The 25,247-nt window shown below is 44.1% G+C and overlaps 2 protein-coding genes across 3 annotated transcripts in view; both read right to left on the reverse strand.

Moving 5' to 3' along the window:
• Positions 1–25,247, reverse strand: part of LOC308571672 (olfactory receptor 2AP1-like) — a gene marked incomplete at both ends in the record, with an annotated part of 295,033 nt that overhangs the window by 201,641 nt on the left and 68,145 nt on the right. The gene's annotated exons all lie outside the window — the stretch shown is intronic.
• Positions 6,761–23,542, reverse strand: LOC308570469 (alpha-fetoprotein-like). Of its 2 annotated transcripts, none has more exons than XM_081165328.1 (15): positions 23,389–23,542; positions 22,796–22,853; positions 21,233–21,368; positions 19,991–20,202; positions 19,072–19,204; positions 17,127–17,224; positions 16,467–16,596; positions 15,151–15,365; positions 13,783–13,915; positions 12,962–13,059; positions 12,234–12,372; positions 10,973–11,196; positions 9,992–10,124; positions 8,215–8,271; positions 6,761–6,936 (listed from the first exon to the last, which is right to left on the reverse strand). In XM_081165328.1, exons 1-14 carry the CDS (start codon positions 23,471–23,473, stop codon positions 8,224–8,226), a joined length of 1,842 nt encoding a protein of 613 aa, XP_081021454.1. In that variant the 5' UTR covers positions 23,474–23,542; the 3' UTR covers positions 6,761–6,936; positions 8,215–8,223. The 2 variants fall into 2 exon arrangements, with proteins under 2 accessions (XP_081021454.1, XP_081021453.1); XM_081165327.1 differs by having other exon boundaries at positions 6,761–6,941.

A 25,247-nucleotide genomic window follows, 5' to 3' on the forward strand; every position in this document is an offset into this window, starting at 1 on the left:
GAAATAAAAACACCTGTTTTTTCTTCCATTGACACCCCTCATCCAACAAATTTGGGAAGCCTTTGAAGTAATCCAAAATCCTGACAATCTTGTTCATAGTGAAGCAAATGTGTGATGAATGCAATAGACAAGGCATGGCCAAACTTGGCCCTCCAGATGATTTGGGATCACAACTCCCATCATCCCTAGCTAACAGGACCAGTGGTCAGGGATGATGGGAATTGTAGTCCCAAAACATCTGGAGGGCCAAGTTTGGCCATGCCTGCATAGACCCTACAAGACTTGGTTCCCTTTCAGAACTGTGAATTAATAACATATCTTAATATCTCAACATCTGAGTTCCCTCTATCTTGTTCCTTTTGTTTTTTTACTATGTGTCTTAAGATCCCAGGTGCCCTTCCCAGCATGTACATCCATGTAGAATCCAGCCAATCCATTTTACATCCCAAATGTGGGATGCACTTTTGACCATATGAGTCTTCTATGCCCTTAGGCTCTTGTGTGAGTAACCTTCTGCCACACTGAACTGCATGGGAAGCTTTCATGGATATGCTGGGCTAATGGTCGCAGAAGTTTATTTTATGAGGGGCAGGGAGGCGTTGCATAGCCCTTGGGTAGAGCTATAACATTCTCACAGCCTGTCCCTACCCAGCCAAGAAAAGGAGTCATTTTGCAGAATATTCTCCTGCTAGGACCAAGATGCAGAAAATAAGAAAACTGAGTCAGAAAGCAGAGATTCTGGGCTGTTTTCCTTTCCCTTACTAAAGGAAGAAGATGGTTTTCTTGAATGCTTCCACACGTATAAAATTACTATATGTTTAGAAAATGTTCAGACCAGGAAAAATAATAATAATAATAATAATAATAATAATAATAATAATAATAATAATAATAATAATTTTTTATTTATACCCCGCCCTCCCCAGCCAAGGCCGGGCTCAGAGCGGCTTACAAGCAATAATAAAAACAAGATGAGTGATTACAACTTAAAAACAAAAATAAAATACAACATTAAAATAATGGAACATTAAAATATTAAAATGAAGCCTCATTGCAGGAGAAGGAAAAGAAAAAAGAAAAGGGGGGGGGAGGGAATCAAATTGGCTCCAATCCAAAGGCCAGGCGGAACAACTCTGTCTTACAGGCCCTGCGGAAAGAAATCAGATCCTGCAGGGCCCTGGTCTCATGAGACAGAGCGTTCCACCAAGTTGGGGCCAGTGCTGAAAAGGCCCTGGCTCTGGTTGAAGCCAATCTAACTTCCTTAGGGCCTGGGACCACTAGGGTGTTGTTATTTATGAACCTTGAGGCTCTCCGTGGGGCATACCAGGCGAGGCGGTCCCGTAGGTACGAGGGTCCTAGGCCGTGAAGGGCTTTAAAGGTCAAAAGCAGCACCTTAAATCTGACCCTGTACTCCACCGGGAGCCAGTGCAGCTTGAAAAGCACTGGATGAATATGCTCCCATGGCAGAGACCCCGTGAGGAGCCTCGCTGCAGCATTCTGTACCCGCTGGAGTTTCTGGGACAGCTTCAAGGGCAGCCCCGCGTAGAGCGAATTACAGTAGTCAAGCCTGGAGATGACTGTCGCATGGATCACTGTGGCCAGGTCGGGGCGGGAAAGGTAAGGGACCAACTGCTTGATGCGGCGAAGGTGGAAAAATGTCGCCTTGGCTGTTGCTGTGACTTGCGCCTCCATGGAAAGGGAGGCGTCAAGGATTACACCCAAACTCTTAACGGAAGGCAATGGCACTAATTGGGCCCCTGCAAGAGAAGGGAGTTGGTCCCTCATCCCCATGCTATCCCGACCTAGCCATAGGACCTCTGTCTTTGAAGGATTTAGTTTCAATCGGCTCCCACGAAACCATCCAGCCACAGCTTCCAAGCATCTGGTCAGTGTGTAAGGGGCCGAGTTGGTGTGGCCATCCATCAGCAGATAGAGCTGAGTGTCATCAGCATATTGATGACAGCCCAGCCCAAAGCTCCGGATAATCTGGGCAAGGGGGCGCATAAAGATGTTAAAAAGCATTGGGGAGAGAATTGCGCCCTGCGGCACTCCACACACCAAGGAGTGGCGTGACGACATTTCCCTCCCTAGTGCCACCCTCTGTCCCCGACCAGAGATAAAAGAGCACAACCAGTTACGGGCTATGCCCTGTATCCCCACGTCTGCGAGGCGGTGGTCCAGAAGATCATGATCGACCATGTCAAAGGCTGCTGACAAATCTAAAAGGATCAGCAGTCCTGACCCGCCTCGATCCAGTTGTCTACGGATATCATCTGTTAGGGCAACCAGAGCCGTCTCCGTCCCAAAACCAGGACGGAAACCGGACTGAAATGGATCTAATGCCGATGTTTCCTCCAGAAACCTACCAAGCTGTTCAGCAACCGCTCTCTCAATTACCTTACCCAGGTATGGAAGATTTGAAACTGGGCGGTAATTGGATAGGTCTAAGGGATCTAATGAAGTTTTCTTTAAGAGTGGACGCACCACTGCTTCCTTCAGTTCCCCTGGGAATGTCCCCGTGTCAAGGGACAAATTGATAATTTCAACCAGGGGGGTCCGCGCAACATCTGGACACTCCCTAATCAGCCAAGACGGGCACGGATCAAGGAGGCAGGTGGTGGGCCTACCAACTTGGAGGAATCTATCCACATCAGCAGGGAGTATTCGATCGAAATGGTCCAACACTGGACCTGAAGTCAGTCGAGGGGCCTCCAGTTCAGTCACTGTATCTAAATTGGCAGGGAGGTCACGGCGGAGCAACAGGACTTTCTCCGCAAAAAAGCTCGCGAATGCCTCACAGCTATGGGTCGAATTTGTGCTTAAATTTGGTTGTCCTCCTAAGGATGTTATTGACCTAATTATTCTAAAAAGTTGTGCCGGGCGAGAGCTAGCGGATGCAATGGAAGCTGCAAAGTAAGATTTCTTAGCAGCTTTCATAGCCATCTCATAGGCTTTCATAAGCGTCCTATAAGATGTTCTTGAGGCTCCGTCACGAGTCCGTCGCCATACTCGCTCTAGCCGTCTGAGATCCCACTTCATTTTCCGGAGCTCCTCAGTAAACCAAGGGGCCTGGTTTCGACGGGGTCGCAGAGGGCGCTTAGGCGCGATCTCATCAATGGCTGCCAAGAGCCGGTTATTCCAGTCCTCAACAAGGTCATCTAATGAGTCGCCAGGAGGAGCAGGGTTCCGCAAGGCTTGTCGGAATCTATCAGGATCCATCAGTTTTCGCGGACGAGCCCAAATAGGTTCGCCACCCGAGCCGGGGAGGAGCGGGAAGTCAATCTTGGCTTTTAAAGCGTAGTGATCAGACCATGGCACTTTCACAGCGGGGAGCATGATCACATCTATGCCAGCCCCAAAGATCAGATCCAGAGTGTGGCCTGCTTGATGAGTGGGGCCCAAAACAAACTGGGAGAGCCCTAGTGTTGCCATGGAAGTCACTAGGTCCAGAGCCTGTGAGGAGGGAGCGGCATCGGCATGGACGTTGAAGTCTCCCAAAACCAGTAGGTTTGGGAACTCCAAGGCCCAGCCCGCCACCACCTCCAGCAGATCTGACAGGGTGGCTGCAGATGTGCTGGGTGGTCGGTACACCAGCCAGACAGCCAAGCTCTCCTTGGTGCCCCACACGAGACCAACACATTCAATGCCGGAGATCGCCGGTGATGGCAGAGCTCTGAAAGAGCAATCCTCCCGGAATAATAACGCTACTCCTCCCCCCCCCGACCCACAGTCCGCGATTGATGGAGGACAGAGAAACCTGGGGGTGTTATCTCATGTAGGGAGACTACTTCGCCTTCCCGTACCCAGGTCTCCGTCACGCAAGCCAGGTCAATCCCCTGCGAGACAAAAAAGTCACGCATGGTGGCAGTTTTGTTGCCTATGGACCTGGCATTGCACAGCACCAATGACGGAGGTGTGTAATCCTTGCTCTCCCTACCCTCATCCCTTGGGATGGGGCGTAGATTGGAAGGGTTTTGAGGATCACTGCATCTCGAAACCCTTCGCCGATAGAGATATCTAGCCCTACCGCCATTCCTCCCTAGCCCTTCAATTGTGGAAATCCCAGATCCCATACTAGCCTCCCCAATAGATGGGTAACATCTCCTCAATAACAAGTCATCCTTCGGCCAGGACTCCTGGGTCAAAATGGTATGGGAAAGAGGTGGAGGTCTGATAGGGTAAGTATCCCTAGAAGATAAAACCCAACCAACCGCACCCCAAGCGGGGGGGACAGTCCCATGGTGTTTCATTAACTGTCAATCCCCCTCTCCCTCCTGGGTTAATTGGAGGATTGTTGGTTCTATCTGTGGCTGTGGAAGTATTAATGAGGTATGTGTTATAAAATGTGGATCACTGGCCAACAAAGAGCCAGATTTGAATTCGGAAGATCTGTCCATCCTGTCTCGCCAGGAGTACAGTAGAGAAGGCTGATCATTCTGATAAGTTTTTGGAACATTAGGCAAAGGTCCAGATGTAGAGTTGGTGCTGGATATCTCCAGATTGTCAGCAACATAGAATTCTTTAGGTGTTGTTGCCATAGAAATGTCGGAGGTGCCAAATTCCTCATCTAATTTGGTGTCGTTTGAAAAGGGAACAGGGAGTTGCACTGATGTCTTTCTATGGGATAAAGAGCTATTGGACGTCTTTAAATATTGTGCTCTAGGCTCTACTGTCCTTATATTTTGGGTAGAAATCTCAGTCTTTATACTCATTAGCCTCTTCTTCAGGTCTTGTAATTCTAGGCTTACAGAGTTCTTTTCTTCCTTCGGGCAATTAGTATTTCTAGTGTTGAGCTTGGGTTCCTTTATCCGCATTAGCTTTGACTCTATGCAAGGGACCAATTGCCTCCTTGTTTCGTCTTTAAATACCCTCACTGGGCGGAGAGAGTGGAACCACCATAGAGTATCCTTTATCTCCATGAGTCGAGATGGGAGGGTTGATGACCTAAAGGTCATAAATAGGCGCATGGTGTTTCTCAAGGTAGGCAGGAAGTGGAAATTTTCTAGATCTACATTTCGGTAATGGTAATTCAAGAGCTGAGACAAGGACATAGTAATTTGTCTGCGGTTCATCCACCTATGAGTGTATCGGTGAATCTCAAGCATTATCTGGTTCGTTTGCAAGACTTGACAGGACCTCACTTCATCCATAGTTTGAGTTGGCGAGTTGTTAACAGAGTCATTTCTTATCATCCCTTTAAGCCCTTGGGCATTTAAAGGGGAGGAACTAGTATCCAATTGTTTCTCAATGTTAACTATTCTGGTGAGGATTTCATCCAGTCTTTGGAGAACCAGAACCATAGTATCTGCAGACAACATGCAAATCTCTTGGTAGGGGTGCGTATCCCGAATTGGTTGAAAGCAGGCTCCTCTGCCTTCTAGAGGCCTGGGTGGGTCAGCGTTAGGAGTGGGAGGAATCCCTCCTGCTCCTGCTCTTGCTCTCTTGGACGGATTAGCTTTCTCTGGGAGGAGGGGGGTCGGGTCATTGACAGCCTCCTTAAGGGGGGGTGAGGTTCCCCCAACGTTGTTACTCACTGTTTGTTCTATTTGCTCCGATTTCTCGGTTTCCTCAACCCGCTCTGTTTCTGAGCCAGGGCAGATGGTGTTGGCTCTCTGCCGATTCTTTGTTTTAGAGGAATTGTGAGTCTCAATAATGGTCTTCTGGCTCTTTGCACCTCGTTTTCTCCTTCCGGCAGGCATTCTCAATAAGGAAGTGACAGTTGGAGGTCACTTCTCTGCAAATGGTTTTGCAGAGCCTTCATCCTCAAGTGCGAGCTGTTTCCATGGAGGGAGGAGTTTTTTTGTGTTACAAGAACATCGTCCCTGAAATCTTATTCCATACAATCTAGTCCTGCCCTTTCAATCTATAGCCTGACATGAGGCAATGAGTAGAACTGACCTACTGTCAGGGGCTGGTAGCATTCCAAAGAGTGTGGGGTGGAGGCAGGGACCAGGCCAGATACCCAGGAGAGGTGATTTGTGGGGTTTGACACCACCTGCAAGGCAGGAGCCAGGAGAGGACGGAGAGTCGGGTCAGCCTGAGATGGAGGAAAGTGAGCTAGATGTAGCAGAAGAAGAGGCTGTTGAGCCAACAGATGGGTCAGTAGACTCCCCACCTCCCCCCATTCTGCTGTCTCCTAGAACCAGGAAGGTCTTGAAGCAGCGACTTCCATGCAAGAGAAATCTCAGGTTGCAGGCACGTAACCCATCAGGACAGGGTATGTAGGCTGGCAGTGGAGGATGGAGTCTCCCTGTTGCTGCAACTATTCCACAGGGCCTGGACCTGTGGACATCTGCCTTGAGGCTAGAAGTGTGTATGAGTGTGTATCCGGAGCACTGTGGAAGCTACTGTACACACCTTTCTTGTCAATAAAGACTTAACTATCAGAGGTGTGCCTTACTTGGCTAGGAAGGGCAAGAACACCTAAATCTTTTTCCATTCATCCACACATGGTGAACATCGCAGATGGGAGTCAGGCTGCAAACATGCTTAAGGAATCTGGGACAAGATAATGGTAAAGGAGCTGGCACATCCATGTTGTTGGGAGCTCTAGAATTGGTGGGTGAAGGTGAGAAGCAGGTAATGTGGCCTGCTGAATTGCTCTACACACACACCTGAAAAATGTCTTCTGGCAGCAATAGTTACAGAGTGCCCCCAAAGGTCCCACACCCACCCCACACTAACAGAGTATCCATGCACAAAATCACAGCACATTTGTTTTAGCTCTGATTAAATGAATCACTGGACTGCAAAGGGGATGTTTATTTGTTTAAAGACTTTATTCATTCTCGACAGTACGACTGTCATGAGAGATGAAGATTATGGAAGAATCGCATCCTCATTTCCTTTGAATTAGAAGGGTGACATTTAACAAGGAAGCAAGCATTCGAGGGCGCTTGAGCATGTTTGGACTTTATCTCCAGGATTCTTCCATTGCTGAGCTAGAAGAAAATAAGAACCAATAAATGATTTGCTGCAGTAAGCGAGAACAAGTCCCAAGGCTAACCTGCAGAACATTTTAGAAAATAAAAGCTACCCCACTCAATTCATGCAGTCCCATTACTAGTTACATAAAGATCTTCCTGTAAGACTGAGTTGATTCGTTCCACTTAAGAACGTTCCACTCATAATGAGGGAAGATACATTCCAGCAAGACTCAGATTTGAGTTTGGGGGGACCTTGTACCATTCCAAGTCTGAATATCAAGTTGAAAATGTGGGTGCTGGGACAGGGGGTTACTTGAATTCAGATTGTGCACTTGATAATGTAAACAGTTAACTGCATGTAGGAACAATGTGTGTTTGCTACCATGCATTTCACCTGAATGCTCTATATTGCCACTGACAGACTTGGGCTTGCCACTGAATAATGTGAAAAAATGCCATCGAGGTAACTGCTTTTCAGAATCATGCTTACAACAAGAGTGTTTGTTATGTACATAGAGACTATTAAAAGAGAAAATTTGGCTCCTATGAAATAAAATCACCTGTCTTTTCTTCCGCTGACACCCCTCATCCAACAAGTTTGGAAAGCTTTTGAAGTAATCCAAAATCCTGACAATCTTGTTCATAGTGAAGCAAATGTGTGATGGACGCAATAGACCCTACAAACTTTGATTCCCTTCAGAACTTTGAAATAATAAAATCTTTTAATATCTCAACATCTGCATTTCTCTGTATCTCCAAGGGAAGTGTATTATATGAATCTGGAAGGCATGCTTACTAAATGATTCTGATATACAGCCTTCTGTCATAGCATAATTATGCATTACACTGAATACATGTACCAGTTGTGTCTACACATGTACAAATGTTCATACGTTTGTGTGAAAGAGCATACACTTCTTTGTGTAGCTCAGTTATTGTCTATACAGGTGCACAGTCTATATACCTGTTGAATGATACAAGTGAATAACTATACTAGGGTTTGCCCCAGTTATTTGTGAATGCAGATATTGTATGCAGATTGTGTGCTCATATAATGTAACATGAACATCCATAATGTCATGTTTGGCTATGGATATGTATCAGGCATGTAGCTAAAGCAACAGAGAACTAAATGATTCTGGAAGGACACAGAACAATCCACTAACTTTCAATGCAATCATGGTCCCCCGTGCATAACTGCCTCCATAGCAGGTACCAGTTAGGTCTTTTAATCAGTACTAAATTACGGAGACACCTTGACACAAGCCTCTCTTCCACATCTGCTCACCTGAGATGTTTAGCTTTCTCCAAAAGCAGTTCGGGTCCTTTCAATCAGTTTGGGACCCTGGAAGGAAAAAACACAATTGCCTCAGACATTGTTAAGGAAAGTATTCCTCATAGTTCTTTCACTGGATGAATAGTTAATCATGCTAGTTTAACAGCCTCTCATAAATTATATGGAGAGTCAATTCTTCACAAGCAAGGAACTTAGAACTCTATCTCATCACCCACAGTCTCACTTTAATTGTTCAGCAAAAGCAGCAATTTCAATTCCATATGTCCAGAGTACCACATTCAAACAAAGAAACATATTTTTTTTTGTTCTCTTGCTCACACCTTAACCTTGAGACCCAGTTCCTGGTTTCCTGGAAACTCATTGTTAGTTGTTTGTCTGCTAGATTTGGACAAACTGAACTGTATTGAAGTGATTCAGGAAAAACTGGGCCTTGGTTTAGCCAGGCCCCAAATGGCTGCAATTTGGACTGTCCAAAGCAAACTGGGGCTGTCAGAGGGTGTAGTACCGGGCAGGAAGAAGGAGAAAGTATGAAAAGGAGTGACCTAATAGGCAGTTATGTTTTTGTGGGAAAAGGTAGGAGTGGGTAGATGCCAGTCCTATTCTACCTCTCCTTCTTCCTGGCAGACTCTTCCTTTTTCCTCTCCCTCAAAGCAGCACCCCACAAGGTCAGATCCTCCCACTTACCAGCTGAGCAGTATGGGTTGCTACTCCTTCACAAGTGGCTTCCCTTTCATGCAGGGAGACCACACTTGAAGTAGCAACAAATCTTTTGCTGTACCTTCTCAAGCAGCCTCCTTGTGTGCAGGGAAGTCACTCAACAAGGTGCAGTACCCCACAGGATTAAATCCGTTTGGAGGGGGAAAGAAGGAGATGCAGCATCTCCTAGCTTCTCCTGCCCCTTCCTTACTATGGGAACAGATCCAGGGTGGGATAAGTGGTTCACAGAGCAGCAGAGGGTGGATTGTAGATTGGGACCACAGGATAGGTCAGAGGTGTCTATGAACAGCCCTGTTGTCTACTGCTATGGTAGTTCTCAATCTTCTCTGTAGCAACCCAGTTCAATAGTAACCTACCATTTTGTAGCCAATGGTTGTTGTTGTTGTTGTTGGTGGTGGTGGTGGTGAGTGAGTGTGTGTCTTGAACACAACAGTATACCATCAAATGCTTCCCATACACAAAAGCATCTGAAGCATCTGAGCTAGAATGTATTCCCCCATTCCCCATTTGAGTATTCTGGACTTGATACTTCTGCACTTGATTCTTTCTCTGCCTTGTATTCAGTGCAGTCCTAAGGACATCTGCTCACAGTAGTCCTCAGGATTATCTTGATTCCGAATTAGTATACTCAGGGCTTTCTCTAACTGGAACTCACTGGGACTCAGTTCTGGCACCTCTCAGGTGGGCACCATTGCCATTATAAAAGAACAAAGGAGGTGTTCAAGGTGAGTTCTGGCACCTCTTTTTCTGGAAAAATAGCACTGAGTGTCTTCAGCGAAAATTTAAGTCACATTTATTATCTCTCATCTAGTCTCCCATGCCTTCTGCTCATGGTGTTGCTAGTTGCAATCCCACTAGTTGCATCCCATTAATGAAGACATCTGAGGTGTGTCTTCTCAGAGAGCTGCAGAAATGCCTGTTTGCCACACACCACTGACTAGGAGTTCAGGGCCACACATTCATATTCCACCACATGCCCATAGCCTTGTCACACTGCCAGTGAATGAAAAAAATATATGCTATGGATACTTCTCTTCATTTTAAAAAATACCTCTGTTTCAAAACATGTCTTATGGTCAGCAACTTCGCAGCACTGTGTCATCATGCCTTGGAAATCTACTATCACGCCCGCTAGTTGCTCATCAGTGATTGTGGGCTTGTGCTTTATCAAGTCGACAAGCTGCCTGCAACGACAACAAAAGTAAGTTGGAGGATGGAATCATTAGCCTCATGAAAAGTGATGAGAGAGTAAAAGCAGGCCAAGCATGTCCTTTCTTCAAAGCATCACTTCAAAATTGGGTCATTATAATCACTTTAGGTCACCACTAGGGATATTATGTGGGACGTGGGTGGTGCTGTGGTCTAAACCACAGAGCTTAGGGCTTGCCGATCAGAAGGCTGGTGGTTCGAATCCCTGCAATGGGGTGAGCTCCCGTTGCTTGGTCCCAGCTCCTGCCCACCTTGCAGTTCAAAAGCACATCAAAGTGCAAGTAGATAAATAGGTACTGCTCTGGTGGGAAGGTAAACGGCGTTCCGTACACTGCTCTGGTTTCACCAGAAGCAGCTTAGTCATGCTGGCCACATAACCCAGAAGCTGTCTGCAGACAAACACTGGCTCCCTCGGCCTATAGAGTGAGATGAGCACACAACCCCAGAGTTGTCCGCGACTGGACCTAACGGTCAGGAGTACCTTTACCTTTAGGGATATTATAGGGTTGGAAATGATGTTACAAGGCAGGAGACAATGCTTCCCCTCTGAAATGGAAGGTAAAAGGTCCTAGGGAAGAGAGGGGCAGGAAAGGCAAAACCCCAGGAAATATTGAGGGAGGGGGGCTGGGAAGACAATAGGATAAATAAAGGAATGGGGGTTCAAATGGGAGAACTTTCTGAGAAGCCAAAGAGGGTGGCAGAGTGTAGGCAGCAAGGTGCATTTGGTCAGAAGTTAAAGTGGTGAAGAAGGCTAAAGTCCATAAACACTAACTGATTTGAAATAACCAGCCAAATATTGGGCTGCATGCTTCTGGTTTCTTACTTTTGTTTCTTGCGCTTCAGAACTTCTGGATCAGCTGTGCATAAATCTGGATGGAAGGTGAACAGGTCGGAAGCAAATGGTGTAGGCTCATATTCTGGATCTGGTCCTAAACCACTGAAACATTCCCGACGGAAAGTTAAGGAGTCACCACAGCATTTGCACACTTGTTTGTTGATGTGATGTATTTCATGCTCCCGACATATCTCTCCAAGCACAAAGGAGACCTGGAAGAGTTTCAGAAAACAGTAACCAAAGGGGTCAAAAGGCTGAACAACACCTCTTTGAAGAAAGACTGCATTTTAGTTTAGAAAAAAACGCAAGCAAATTGAAGTATATATCATTTGGGGAGGGGCAGTGATAATACTAGCACTGTGGAGGGGGATGTGTGAAGAGTACCATTGGGCAGTTATTTTCATTTGTATTCTAAAGCTGAGCTAGGCATTCAACCTCTCCAAAAAGTCCATTGTCATGATAGGGATAGAAATTGCCCCTCCCAGTCATTAGCTTAATAATCAGATATGCATTCTCATTGTAATGCAGTGCATGGCGAATGTGTCTAATTTTGTACTGTACACATGTGAATGCTCTGTGCGTATATCTTGCAAGTTTGTGAAAGGTGTCACCTTGGGCCATAGCCACCATTGACATGAAGTCCACACCCAGCCTGAAATGTTTGACATTGTACTATGCTTTTATATGTTCTGTAAGCCACCCAGAATGGCTGGGGAAACCCAGTCAGATGGGCGGAGTATAAGTAATAAAATTATTACTATTATTATTATGTCACATGCAGATTAGATTTTTGCAACATGCAAAAAGGAAGGGATGTTATGGGGGGTAGAGGGTCTCATGGTTTGGAGCATGATACTCCAGCATTCATTGCTCTTCTAGATGGCCCATCCCTAGGAAGCAAGTGATGAGGGGCAGGCAATGGGCACATCTCTGCTTCTATGGCCTCTGACCAAACCTGTGCCCTTAGATGCAGTGGACGATGCTATCCTGTTACCAGCAAGAGCCTGATGCCATTGTGACTGGCATCGTAAATGGAATAAGAGGGATGTCATTTCGTACTTCACCAGAGACGTTGCAATATCTTGGGCTGACCATGGCTGTTCTGTACTTCTCAGCCCGATTCCAACAGCTTGCCATTACATTTAAATCCCCAAACAGTTTGGGCACTTAATGGAATTCTGAGGTGGTGGGTGGGAAGGAAAGGGGCAAGGACAGACACAGAGGCAAATATGGAGAAGAAAATGCTCACATATTTCTCAGCACATGGCAGCTTGTGGGCTTCATCTTCATGGCAGCATTTGGCAGCAGCTTTCGTGAGTCCCTTGGTGTATTCGTACAGTTGGTCAAATGTCAGCTGGGGTGCTTTCTTGGTGTAGGAAACGAGCAATCTGCAAAGAGATCTTAGTCAGAGGACATTTGGGATGCCATGCTCATCTGAGGTGGGCTTGCAACAGTGCTATTTTTCTAGAAAAGGAGGTGCCGGAACTCACTGTGAATGCCTCCTTCGTTTTCTTAGAATGGCAATGGCGCCCACCTGAGAGGTGCTGGAACTGAGTTCCTGCAAGTCCCGGCTTAACCCCCCCCTTGCAGTAATGAGGAAATTTCATTGCCTTTCTCAGGTTTGAGAAGACAAGCGAGGCTTCTTTTAAGGACTATGGTGGGACTATGGGGAAAAGGAGTTTCATTTCATGAGCTCTTCCCATCCCCACAAAGCCTTCTGTTTCTACCTAAGCAAACACACAGATAGTTTTTACCCTGATTTTTGTTACACAGCTAGTAGGACATCATATTACTTAGCTGACGGTGAATTCCTGAGAGATGCACAACAGCTAGAATTTTTAATCTTCAACAGATGCGGGGGCAATCATTGAAGTTGTTTTGTCTCAGAAAGGTTTTTTGCATCCTGAGCTCACATGAATTGTTGAGCATCTTGCCCCCTTTCACAAGCTGGAAATCTTATGACAATAAAAAACATACTCATTTTGGAAGAGGTAGTCTCCTGCTGTCGCATGCAGTTCACAGTTTTTCTTCATCACTTCTAGGGTGTCAGAAATGTGTTTTTTGAGCTCTGCTTCCTGAAAGAAAGGAGAATTTCTGATATATGTATATTTTTAAGAGCAGAACTATAAGAAAAGATGCAGCTTTGAGAGGAAGTTTGAACAGGCTCTGTAACATGCCTTTTATGCAAAGGAAGACAAGAGCTTTATTGAAGGTAAACATAGATGAGGATTGACAAAGGCATTTTTTAAAACATAAAAATGGCTAAACATGAAATTTCACAGCATCATTTCCTACAGTGTAAGAGGCAACACAGAAGAATCCATTTGAGGGAGCTAAAGGATGGCAATAGCCTATTATGAGGTGACAAAGGAAAGTCATATTTATGGCAAAATATGTCTTTAAGTGCAAATTTTATCTTAACACTCACATTTCCAAACATCCCTTTTGTACATTTTTGGTACAGGACCAACAATTCAGAGAAATGTGAAATCCACAGGGTGATTACATTTAGTTCTATGCATTACTCTGAGTGGAGTGAATTATATCATTTTGCTTAAAAACATGCACCTTAGGAAATTTTCTTTCCGTGATCTGAACATAGGCAATGCCTGACACCAAAGGGTTGCTTTGCCATCCTAAAGTTCCCAGGTCCAATTCTTTGCATCCAAGGTAGTCCTAGGAGAGATCCCTGCTTTGTAAGAGCTAGTTCTATCTCTCCTACAAAATGTTCACAACCTGTCTTCTGCGTATCAGGAAACAAGCAAATATCCTTTGTATGGAGATGAATCATAACCCACCCCATGGCCAAGGCACTCCACAACATTCTCAAGAGCACAGCACTTCTCCAACAAATCACCGTAGCCTTTGCCAAGTCTCACAAGCAACTCTGGGGATAACTCAGGGTGTCTCCTTGCATATTCATGCACAAACCTGAAACAGAGGAAATATCCCATTAACAGAGTATGAAGATGAGGATGACAATGAGGATGACAGAAATAAACGCTGAAAGGGAACACTTTTCTGCCCGAGGGCTATATTCCCTTCTCAGCAACCTTTGGTGGGTGGGAGGGAGAGGAGGCACTGCCAGGGGTGTATAGGGCTAGAGTCAAAAGTAATTACAGCAATACATTTGAATTGTACATTTGTACAGCATTATTTGAGTTAAAAGACATGTTCCGTCCAGGCAAAAGTCCTCGAAGGAAGATGAGGCTAGTAAGGGGTGTGGCCTGTATAGTTTGTTTGTTTGTTTGTTGGTTGGTTGGTTGGTTGTTGTTGTTGTTGTTGTTGTTGTTGTTGTTGTTGTTGTTGTTGTTGTTGTTGTTATTCCCAGCCAGATTGCCCTAGCCAATCTGGTGCAGTATGGAAGCTTTGCAAGTCACATTTGGTCCCTGGTCTGAGGTTCCCAGTTTTGGCTTAATGTTCAAATAACTTCAAATACCGTATATCTCAGCAATACTTCCAGCTTTCATGCACATTAGATATGAAACTCCCAATTAATATTCAGGTGTGTGTGAGAGAGAGGGGGAGAGAATGTTTCAGGCACTCCTGATCCAAATCAAGGACAGAGTTTTCTTTACACAACAGAGGAGATTTGGCAGAGTGATCACATTGTGTTGCTTCCAGGAATATTATATGGGGAAAAGACGGATGTCACTGTTGGGCTGCTCTCTGCCCCTCTCCCCTATTGAATTTTGCCACATTAGCCTTGGAAAGATAACTCATAATGATATCAAGAACAACTACAAAAACTACTACTGCTGTCAACAACAACAACAGCAAACGCTATCTGAGCTCTCCTCCCTCCCAGAAAACTACTGTGATCATATAGAAGTCCTAGTCTGTGCGCCGCTCTCCCTGTGGAGTAAGCCATTTGAGTGGACAGAGTGGAGGAAGAATTTCTGTACTTGCTTCTGTAACAACGTAGCTTTCCTCTTCCCTGCCCCAGCCTGCTCCTTCTCTACTCTCTCATGCCTTCTCGCTCTTTTCTCCCTGCAACTTTGTTCCAGTCCTTGTTTGGGGAAATTTATTTGCTCAGATCGTTATATCCAACTGACTCTCTCCCCCCCCCCCCAGTCACACTTCAACACCCTGTTTGCATGTTTCACTGAAACTCAAAACTCCCTGTAGGGTTGAATGAAAGATTGTGTGGGATTTCTATGGCATACTTTGCCTGATGAAGAGTATGGTTGTCAGCATAGTGTTTGCACACTTCTTTGTTATCAATGAATTCTCTGACAGTGGGAGACAGATCTGCAGGCTTGTCATCATTTTCCGAATGGGCTATGCAATCTCCTTGTTCCAGCAGGCTCTTTTCACAGCAGTCGTGCACTTTAGAAGATAGAGTGGCTTGATGTGAACAGATGTACTTTGACACGTCAGCCTGTAAGAAAGGATCTGGTCAATATTTATGGCAGTGATCTGGCAGACCCAGAGTAGCTGGGAAAGTTAGTATCTGTTGTTGTATCACTATTATTATGCAATATAACAATTATTATCCTGGATATTAACGCAAGTCACAAAACCATAACTGAAATAAACTTATTTCAACTGAAATAAATTTATCACTTTTACATTGGCCTGACTGGGACCAAGGCGCAATGGGCACAGGAATGAAACTTGTCATTGTTTCTGGTCAGTAAACACAGAGATTCAAATGCAGTTCATTTTCTCACAGCCGATTCTTTCACAGCAGAGTTTATAAAGACAAAGACTACTTTTCTATTCCCACAGGCTTTGGAGCACCGACTGATATATGTTCAGTTTTAACTTTATGAATGTTTAATTGTTGTTTTTAATTATTGATCCCCCCCACCACCACGTGTTCTTTTCTGCTACTATTTTATCTGTAAGCTGCTTGGAGTTCCAGCCAGGGAAAAAGGCACAATAAAAATAAATATGAGGAGGAGGAGGAGGATATGCATAAATGAGCGCACATAAGCACAGAAAAGAATAGGTCCTACAAGCCTTATGTCTGCCTGACCCAGCTCTGTTCTAAATTCAGCAAATGCCAAACAACCAGTGGCGTAGCGTGGGTTGTCAGCACCCGGGGCAAGGCAAGTAATTTGCGCCCCCTAACCCCTAATCTGCCGCCGCTGCCAGCTTCTTCTTGCTGCTGCCTAGTCTGGTCTGGTGTGGTTCTCTCCTGTGCTCAGCGCTGCGCTGTGCGGCCGCTGCACTGCCCCTCCCCCAGATAGTACCTCGCTCTCTCTCCGCACCGCATGCCTGGCACCCCCCCCTCCACAGTAGGCGGTGACCCGGCGGCTCGGATTGGATTCGCACAGCCAGCACTGCAGTGAGAGAGTGTGAGTGAGCCAGGTAGGGGCAGAGAGCTGAGAGTGCGAGCGCGCCCCCCCAGATGTTGCGCCCGGTGCGGCTGGCCCCCCCTGCACCCCCACGCTACGCCACTGCAAACAACTGGCTTTTCTGAGCAAGAATGTATTGCTGAGTTGAAGTCAATTACATTGAAATTGACAAAACTTACCCTATCAAGCAAGCACTCCAGAGTATCGCCCTTGCAGCATTCTGTGTAGGCATGTACAATATCTGCAGAAAGCTTGAGAACTGTAGGGAAATCTGCCTTTGGAAACTTTTGACTGAGCTGAGCAACTTTTCTGAAAAGAAAATAAACAAAATGTTGTGATTGTGCTAAGAGAGATGGATGACAGCTACAATTTAATTCTAGTATTATCAGTAGGATAAACATATTGTGCCCTTCAATCAAACATGGTGTGTGTGTGTGTGTGTGTGTGTGTGTGTGTGTGTGTTAGAAATCCTGCCTATCTGGGCTGGGTGCTTGTGTGTGTTGCTTTCCATGGCTCCACACAAGAAGATAAAAGCTTCAAAATTTTGGGTACAAAATTTAGCATCCTGTGAACCTCCCATATTCTTCCTTCCTTCCTTCCTGCTAGATAAAGTGTCATGTCCCAGGAACTTTTCTGATGTTCACATTGCTCTTTCCTGATGCTATAATACTATGAACACCTCAAAAGGATGCTATCCGAGAAACAAGTGCATTTGGCACATGGTTTGCAGGGATATATTTTAGTCTCATTTTTGACTTTCTCAGGAACGCTTAATCTATGTAGGTAATTCACTCTGCCCCACCTCACCCCTTTACTACCCCCAATGCAGCTAAACTTACAGAGCCCGCAGGGGCAGTTCTCCAAGCTTCCTGTGGACAGAGCATATCTGCTTTTGTCGAGCAAACTCTTTTCTCATATACTTTGTGACTTCTGTTGCCTGTAGCAATAACAACAACAACACTTTAACAACAATAATGATGATGGCAACAACAAAAATGGAATTCAGAAGGAAAATGTGCTTGACTCATTCTAAAAAAAATAGGATAGGGTGGAAATTGTGTCCTCCCTTAAAGAGGGCATTTGTTGCGGTGAGACTTGGAAACTGAATCCCTGTGTTGTAGGTGGGTAAGATTGGTAAGCCGCAACACCTGATTGGTAGGTCCCTCATAGCTGGGTTCAATCTGGCCAATGGGCGCAGTCCAAATGGATCGAGGGACCTTTATATACCCATACACGTGACCCAGACCTTCCTCTTTTGGCGCGTGCATTCGGAACACCTGCCCACCTCTCCCTACTTTTAGGGCTTTGTGCTTGACCTTGCTATGCCGTTGTGTGTTGTCTGTTGTTGGGACAGGGGCACGGTAGGAATTTCCCCCACTTAGCTGATTGGCTGTTGCCATTTAGGTTTCACCTGCCACATAGCAAATCATCACAACTTGTAAGGTTGCAGCTAGGCCCTGGTTCAGGATAGGCCATCCCTATGTGAAGGGTATTCTGTTAAAGGAATCCAGAGACTCAAATGGTTTGGTCAACCCTTGAGAGGGGGTTGTGCCCGTGCCTGAGTCCAGGGGGACATTTGGGTGGCGGACATAGTTTGTTCCCGACTTTCTGCCTATCCAGGTTTTCACCCTTGGCTGACCTATGCTGGAATCCTGGGTCAGCTCTACCTGCATGGCAGGGAGCTAGTTGAACCAGAGCCTATGCAACCAGTCACTTTCTGTAATCAATAAAGTTGTGGCCTAAATTCTGCCAAAATCCAAACTAAAATTTGAGTCAAGCGTGAATTTATTTAGGGGGAAATTTCTGGGTCTGAACACGCAAATGTAAAGTATTTTTTTAAAAAAAAAAAATAGTTCCACAACAACATCCATTGCAAAACTATTGGGCAAGTTAAAACACTTTTAAGTTTCATTGAATTCCATTGGAATCTATCTATCTATCATCTATCCATCATCTATCTATCTATCTATCTATCTATCTATCTATCTATCTATCATCTATCATCTATCATCTATCATCTATCTATCATCTATTTCTCCTTCCCTTCTAGTGACATTAGTGGCAGCCAAATGAGCAACTAACATAGCTGGATAGGAATGGTAATTGACAACTGCTTCTAGCATCAAATTGGTACATAGTATTCAATGTTGTATAAGCTTGTATTAGTATAACGGCTAGAAGACTTAGTTTTGCCTGCAGTGAGTGTCCAAGCAGCAGTTATGGCAAGAAAAGGGCAGGAAAGAGTGGGAGAGAGCATGGGAGAGAGTTTTGACTTGCATTGGGCTGGCTTAGAGGTTGGGGCATTTATATTGAGGGAGGGTGTTCCAGTTAATCAGGGCCAATGCTTTTTTATTGCAAAAGGGATTTTTAATAAGTTTATTTAAAAATAAGTAAATTACAAGTTGCATCATGTTACTTAGTTTTCACAAAAACCAGGAAGTGCCATAGGTTCTAACATTTTGCATTCTGTTATCCCCCCCCCCCCCCCGTACAGGGGAATGCCAAAGTCTGAGGAAGAATTATGGCAGAGACTGTGCTTTGGGGATAAAACACCTGCTTTATATGCAGAAGGCCTCAGGTTCCAATCCTTGGCATTTAGAAAGAAAATGTTTAGATTGGTGTAGGGAAGGGAAAGAAAAAAACCTACTGTGTGAATCCCAGGAGTAGACAAGATTTGGCTAGATTGACCAGTAGTCTAAGCAGGTAGGAAAAAAATATCCTAAGAACCTAGTAGAGGTAAATTCCTTAACCATCAGCTACATTATTTGGATGATAACGGAATACCTTTTCTGCAAAGCAGGCATCTTTGTCAGCTTCCTTGCAGCAAGTTGTCAGTACCTCCTTATATTTTCCAGCTCCTGCAAAGATGCTGGAGGTCTTTGAAAAAGGGTGTCTTCTGGCAATTGCATAGACATACCTAGGATAAAAAGTTGCCTTTCAGTAACACAAACTGCACTTTCTTGCATGAGAGAATGTGGTAGTCAGCACCTTTATAAATTAAGATGATGATATAAAGCAGAGGGAGGGCAATCATTTATCCAAGACTACTAAGAAGAAGGAAAGACAAATAAATTCAAATTCCCGCAATGGAGCCCCAGGCTGCAACTGTGCACGCAAGTGGGCTACTTAAATCCAAGAGATTTCATTGCAGGAGATTTGTCAGTTTGTAGCATTCCACATCACTTCCTCCAATAACAAACTCAAGCAATCCATTCAGATGCCTATGAAGCCCAAACAGAACCATTGAGAAGCATGGTCATGCCACCAAGATTTGCAGACAACAAAACAAAACACAAAACAAAACAATGCCAGATATCCCACCACCCACCAGCCTGGTAAGGACTGAGCATCCTCAGCTGCCACAGCATATCAAGTGTTAGTTTGAAAAGAAAAAGAGGAAATAGGTGAGAATGGAATGGCAATTCTTAGATGAGAGTGTGTCTGGTCAGCAAGCTAGAACCCTGGCCAGGAGAAGGTGGGGATAAATTACAGACTGGCTGGCTAAGACATTGATGAAGGAGCACAGCTGTTTGGAGGTGAGGTTATCTTTCATTTTTGACAGCTTGCATGAAGTAGCAGTCAGAGTTTGCAATTATCGGATAGATGATTTGAAATAGAAACTTGTACGTCTTATCTTCGTTTCATTCCTCTCACAAAGGGCAACCAAATCCTCAAAGTGACAGCACTGAATCAATCTACTTACCTTCCCATGGTTTGATCTGGGTCTGCTTCAAATGCTTTGCAGCCCTCCTCTGCAGATGGTTTTTGAAAGGGAGGAATGAATCCTTGAGTTCCATTTTTATGGGCCAGAATACAGTCTTTTCTTTCTGGGTCAACTTTAGCACAGCAGTCAGCAAATCCATATTTTGCAATAATTTCTTGCTCGTGACAAATTTCATCCAGAAAAACGGTACCCTGGTGGAGGGAAGCAAAGTGTTCTCTTAATTGGTTGCAATTGCAGTCGCCTGTTTGCTTAGTCCACATAAAGAAAACATCTTTTTTGCGGGGGGGGGGCATATAAGCCTCTTAAATGTTAAACTGGCAGTTGTCCATAGAATTAAGTTTCTATATTCTACATGGTTTAAAGGACAGTCACCAGACAACAGATTTATTGAAAAGTTAAGTTGGTTTATAAACCGCTAGAATGCATGAGCCCTTATTTTCCTGTTTCATCACTGAGATCATCTGGAAGAGTTGCCCTCTAGTTTTCAAAAGCCTGATTAGCTTCAAGTAGAAGTTGGACATATAGGGTCATGGATCCCATGTTGTGGAAAACTATTCCAGCAGAAATTTAGCAGGCATCCTCACTACTAATCGTCAGACATTTCTTGAAGACATTTTTGTGTTGGTAGGTCTATTCTGCTGAAACTTTTTAAAGATGAACTAGTCATCTTTATAATTGTTCCATATTGTTGTTATTGTACTTTGTACATTTTGTATATGGAAACTTTGTTGTACACTGTCCTGATACGTGGTGGGGTCTATGAATATTTTTGATAACCTATAACTCAAAATGTTCCTGCCAGTGAACAGAGGCAGATATTTTGAGCCAGTAGACAGAACCTGAAAACATAGGCTGTCCCTCCTTGGGGGTTTTTAAGCAGAGGTTAGATGGCCATCTGTCATCTCCAGCCTTCCTCCAAAGTCTGCTGCACTGCCCCTACCAAAGCAGCTGACAACATTAAAATGATAGAAACCATAAAATAAAAGCATAAAATGTTAAAAACAATCTGAAAGCAAAATACTATAACATGTATCTTACCAGATCCCTGAATATCAGATAGTAGACCTGGATATGTTCCAACAAGAAATGTAACCTGCTATTAAAACTAATAAGTTCCCCATTTTAGAGTGCTACATCTCTGCATAGATCAGTTCCCAATATATTTGCATTTCTTTACAGTTTTATTTCTATGTTCTCTAAATTCAGCTCCCAAACACTTACCAAAGGCTTTGAACATTCTGGATCTGATTTTTCATCAGCAGCACATTTCTTCTGAAGTTCTACAATATCATCCTTTACTTTTGACACCTCTTCATATGTCGCTTGTTGCAGGGCTTGAGAGGATATGACTAGGGCACTAGAAAATGCATACATGATTTATTTGAAAAAATGTTCCCTCTGTGTATAACAATATTCTACGTGACTTCTAAGAGCAAGCACATTCTTTTGGGTGGTTAAAACCAAATGGGATAGTAAGGAGATTAAAAGAGATCTCTCACAACTGGGTAGACAGACATTAAAATGACATTTATACAATTCAATGTAAGCAAAGATTCCATTACAGTGGTACCTCGGGTTAAGTACTTAATTTGTTCCGGGAGGTCCGTACTTAACCTGAAACTGTTCTTAACCTGAAGCACCACTTTAGCTAATGGGGCCTCCCGCTGCTGCTGCACCGCCGGAGCACAATTTCTGTTCTCATCCTGAAGCAAAGTTCTTAACCTGAAGCAATATTTCTGGGTTAGCAGAGTCTGTAACCTGAAGCGTATGTAACCTGAAGCGTATGTAATCCGAGGTACCACTGTATATATATTGGGGCAAGAAATCCTAACTTCATAGCCATGTGGATAGGGTCTCAGTTTGTGTAACAGACCAGGAATGGGAATGTATCTGAGCTCTGGTTTTCAAAATATGCAATGAGAAATATTAGAGGGGAAATAGGGGCCTCATGAGATAGAGAAACTAAACAGTCTTTAGGAAGGAGCTGACCTTATTTATGTAATCAGCTAGTACAAATAGTTATTGATGGAGAATAAGTCAAGCCAGGATTATTGCACTATTTAATAAGTCCTCCCAGATTCATTATATGAGTTTGAGCAGATTAATTGACTAGTAGTGCATACAGTAGCATTTAAATAAAAATGATTGTGATTGCTTTCAGATAACTTTAAACAGTTATGCCATAGGAAGATATTGTTCTAGGCTTGTTGAGAGGACTTCCTTTGCTGAAGTGGTCATAATGGTGGGAAACCTGCCATTTCAAATTCCCCCCAACACTGCAGAATACACCGCAGATTTTCTGAAATCTTAAAAAAAGAAGCTTCTCAGGCGCAGCCGATTAATGCAGGTTTGCTTATGAAAGACACCAACAATTGTGGGCTCCACAGAGGTGGTAAGATCTTGGCAGTTTCCCAAAGGCGCCTACTGGTGACACCAAGCCTGTCCTTAGGGTCATCAGAGACAATGGGGAGTGACCTTTCTAAGACAGTTCTTACCCTCTGTGAGGTTGGTTTTTGTTATAGTAAGGCCCTATTTGATAAATAATTATAATTCTTGAAAAAATAATTGAAGGGCAACCCGATTTATTTACCGAGTGATTTTAAATCAATTAATCTGATTCGTCAACTCAATATTGGATTATAATGTTTACAATGTGTCTCGCTTCATTTGATAATAGCTTCATACAATTTTGTTATTGACAGTCCAGAATATTAAGCTAGTGGTAGTTCATAGCCTCTGTATCTGCTCAAGTCATTTGGAAAGAAATTTCCTGAAAAGACTTACATCCCTCGAAACTCATCAGGCGTCACTTCGGTAGCTTGTGCTATGGTGTCCTGATGTCCTGTAAAGAAGACAATAATCAAAATTTCACTCAGTGCTTCTAGTAGTACAAGCCTTTGCACATATGTTCAGACCAAAACACTACTGAGTTGGGTAGGCTTTACTCAGTGGTAAATGGGTATAGAATTCCAGCCATATTAGTTAAAAAGAGAATGCAAGCACCCATCATGCCTCTGGGATGCATGAGCCTTGCCCAATATCAGCACTTCAGCATCAGAAATGAAGTAGCAGTGGACCCCTCCGTGGAGGGAGGAGACATTGGCTGCTGGATCTTCCTTTCTCCGTACCCTCAAGAGTGGGAAGTCTAGCTGATCCAATGGACTTTGGACAGCCTCCCATGGACCACAGGACTGCACTCATTGTGACTTTAATATGTATTAGTAATCCCTGTATTTATCGTGCACTTAACTTACTTTTCTATCGCTATTAAAAATGAGGTTCAACCCCCACATTAAAAAAATCACAAAGGCAACATTAATCTTACCAACCAAATGAAACTGGTTTATGGCATTATATGACATAAAATGACATATTACCTGCATGCCGGTACCTTCTGGGTAGGTGTTTTGACGCGGCCAAGCTTGCCAAGAAAAGAAAAGAAATGAATGTTACCCACTTCATGGTTCCAAATTGTTTAGGGGCTTTGATGATGCGAAAGGTAGAAAGAGCAAAGGGGTAGGGGAGCTTTTATACTTTATCGCATGCATGTTGGGTTAATGAGAACCCACCTCGCGGTCGTATACTTGGTTAGGACACAATAAATATCCCTGCTAATAATTACATTAATAAAATATTTACACATTATATTTGTTAAGGGGGTATCTTGTCACACAAAGTCTGCCAAAGTTATTCCTCCACCCCAGAATCAGCACAAATAGACATTGGCCTTATCGTACTTCAAAGAATTTAAGCAAACTGCCCTCTGGGTTACCCTATAACTCATATACCAACCTTTCCCCTCTCAATATGTTGTCCAAAGGTGAATTGAATTGATACAAAGTGGGCCTGTGGCTCTTTGTCAAGTTAAAGAGTGCATGTTCAGAGCTGTGGTCTCTGACGTTAATTTCCAAGGCTGCTGAAAGGTAAACATTTGATCTTTTGCAACAGAGTCTGAAAACTCAGACTGGAGTCTTATCCACCTATCCAGGGATATCTGGAAAACTTTTCCAAATTTGATAATATGTTGTATCAAATTAAGTTTTACATAGAGCAGACCTAGGAAAATATATGAACCTACATTAGTCATGTGTATTAAAATAAAAATTTAAAATAGGGAGCAATCCTATACATGGGAAACTGGCATAAAGTTATGTTAAGCCAGGGTAAAGCATTTCTGATTCAAACTCTTTTTTGGAACAGGGCTTTGGCTGACTGAGCTGGCCTAAGCGTGGCAGAGCCTTCAAATACTGTTTAGGTTGTTGTTGTTTAGTCGTTTAGTCGTGTCCGACTCTTCGTGACCCCATGGACCAGAGCATGCCAGGTACTTCTGTCTTCCACTGCCTCCCGCAGTTTAGTCAAACTCATGCTGGTAGCTTTGAGAACACTATCCAACCATTTTGTCCTCTGTCGTCTCCTTCTCCTTGTGCCCTCCATCTTTCCCAACATCAGGGTCTTTTCCAGGGAGTCTTCTCTTCTCATAAGGTGGCCAAAGTATTGGAGCCTCAGCTCCAGGATCTGTCCTTCCAGTGATCACTCAGGGCTGATTTCCTTAAGAATGGATAGGTTTGATCTTCTTGCCGTCCATGGGACTCTCAAGAGTCTCCTCCAGCACCATAAATCAAAAGCATCAATTCTTCGGTGATCAGCCTTCTTTATGGTCCAGCTCTCACTTCCATACATCACTACTGGGAAAACCATAGCTTTAACTATACGGACCTTTGTTGGCAAGGTGATGTCTCTGCTTTTTAACTGTTTAGGTTTGACCACCCTATTTGTTGGCTTAATTTATGTGGGGTTGTCAGGTCAGATGTATGGGTTTAGGGTCCAGTCCCTCGGATTCTGCTCTACCATTTCCCCAGGATTCTCCCTTTTTAGGGCTTATGTCAGCTTAAGATCTGCCAGGCTCAAGTCAGCGGTCTGGGTCTTGACTGAGCCATGATGAGGGAGATATGGCAGCATATCCCCAGCTGAACTGTGAACCATATGGAGAGGAGGGTGATGTTGGTTTGTCAGGGTGCTCAGATAGGGTCGCCATATATCTAGGAAATCCTGGACATGTCCTCTTTTGGGAGGCCAACATATTCATCTGGGAGGGGGGGGGATTTTTACATTTTAAAGGAAATGCTCAATGTGTTGTTTATTTATTTGGTGTGCTTTTTGGTTCAGGAGGTATTGCCAGGAGATCACCCAGAACAGCATGGGGGAGCAGAGATCATTCCATCTGGGAAGCTGATAT

The sequence above is a fragment of the Podarcis bocagei genome (assembly GCF_964188305.1).
Source record: "Podarcis bocagei genome assembly, chromosome: 13".
Lineage (NCBI taxonomy): Eukaryota > Metazoa > Chordata > Lepidosauria > Squamata > Lacertidae > Podarcis > Podarcis bocagei.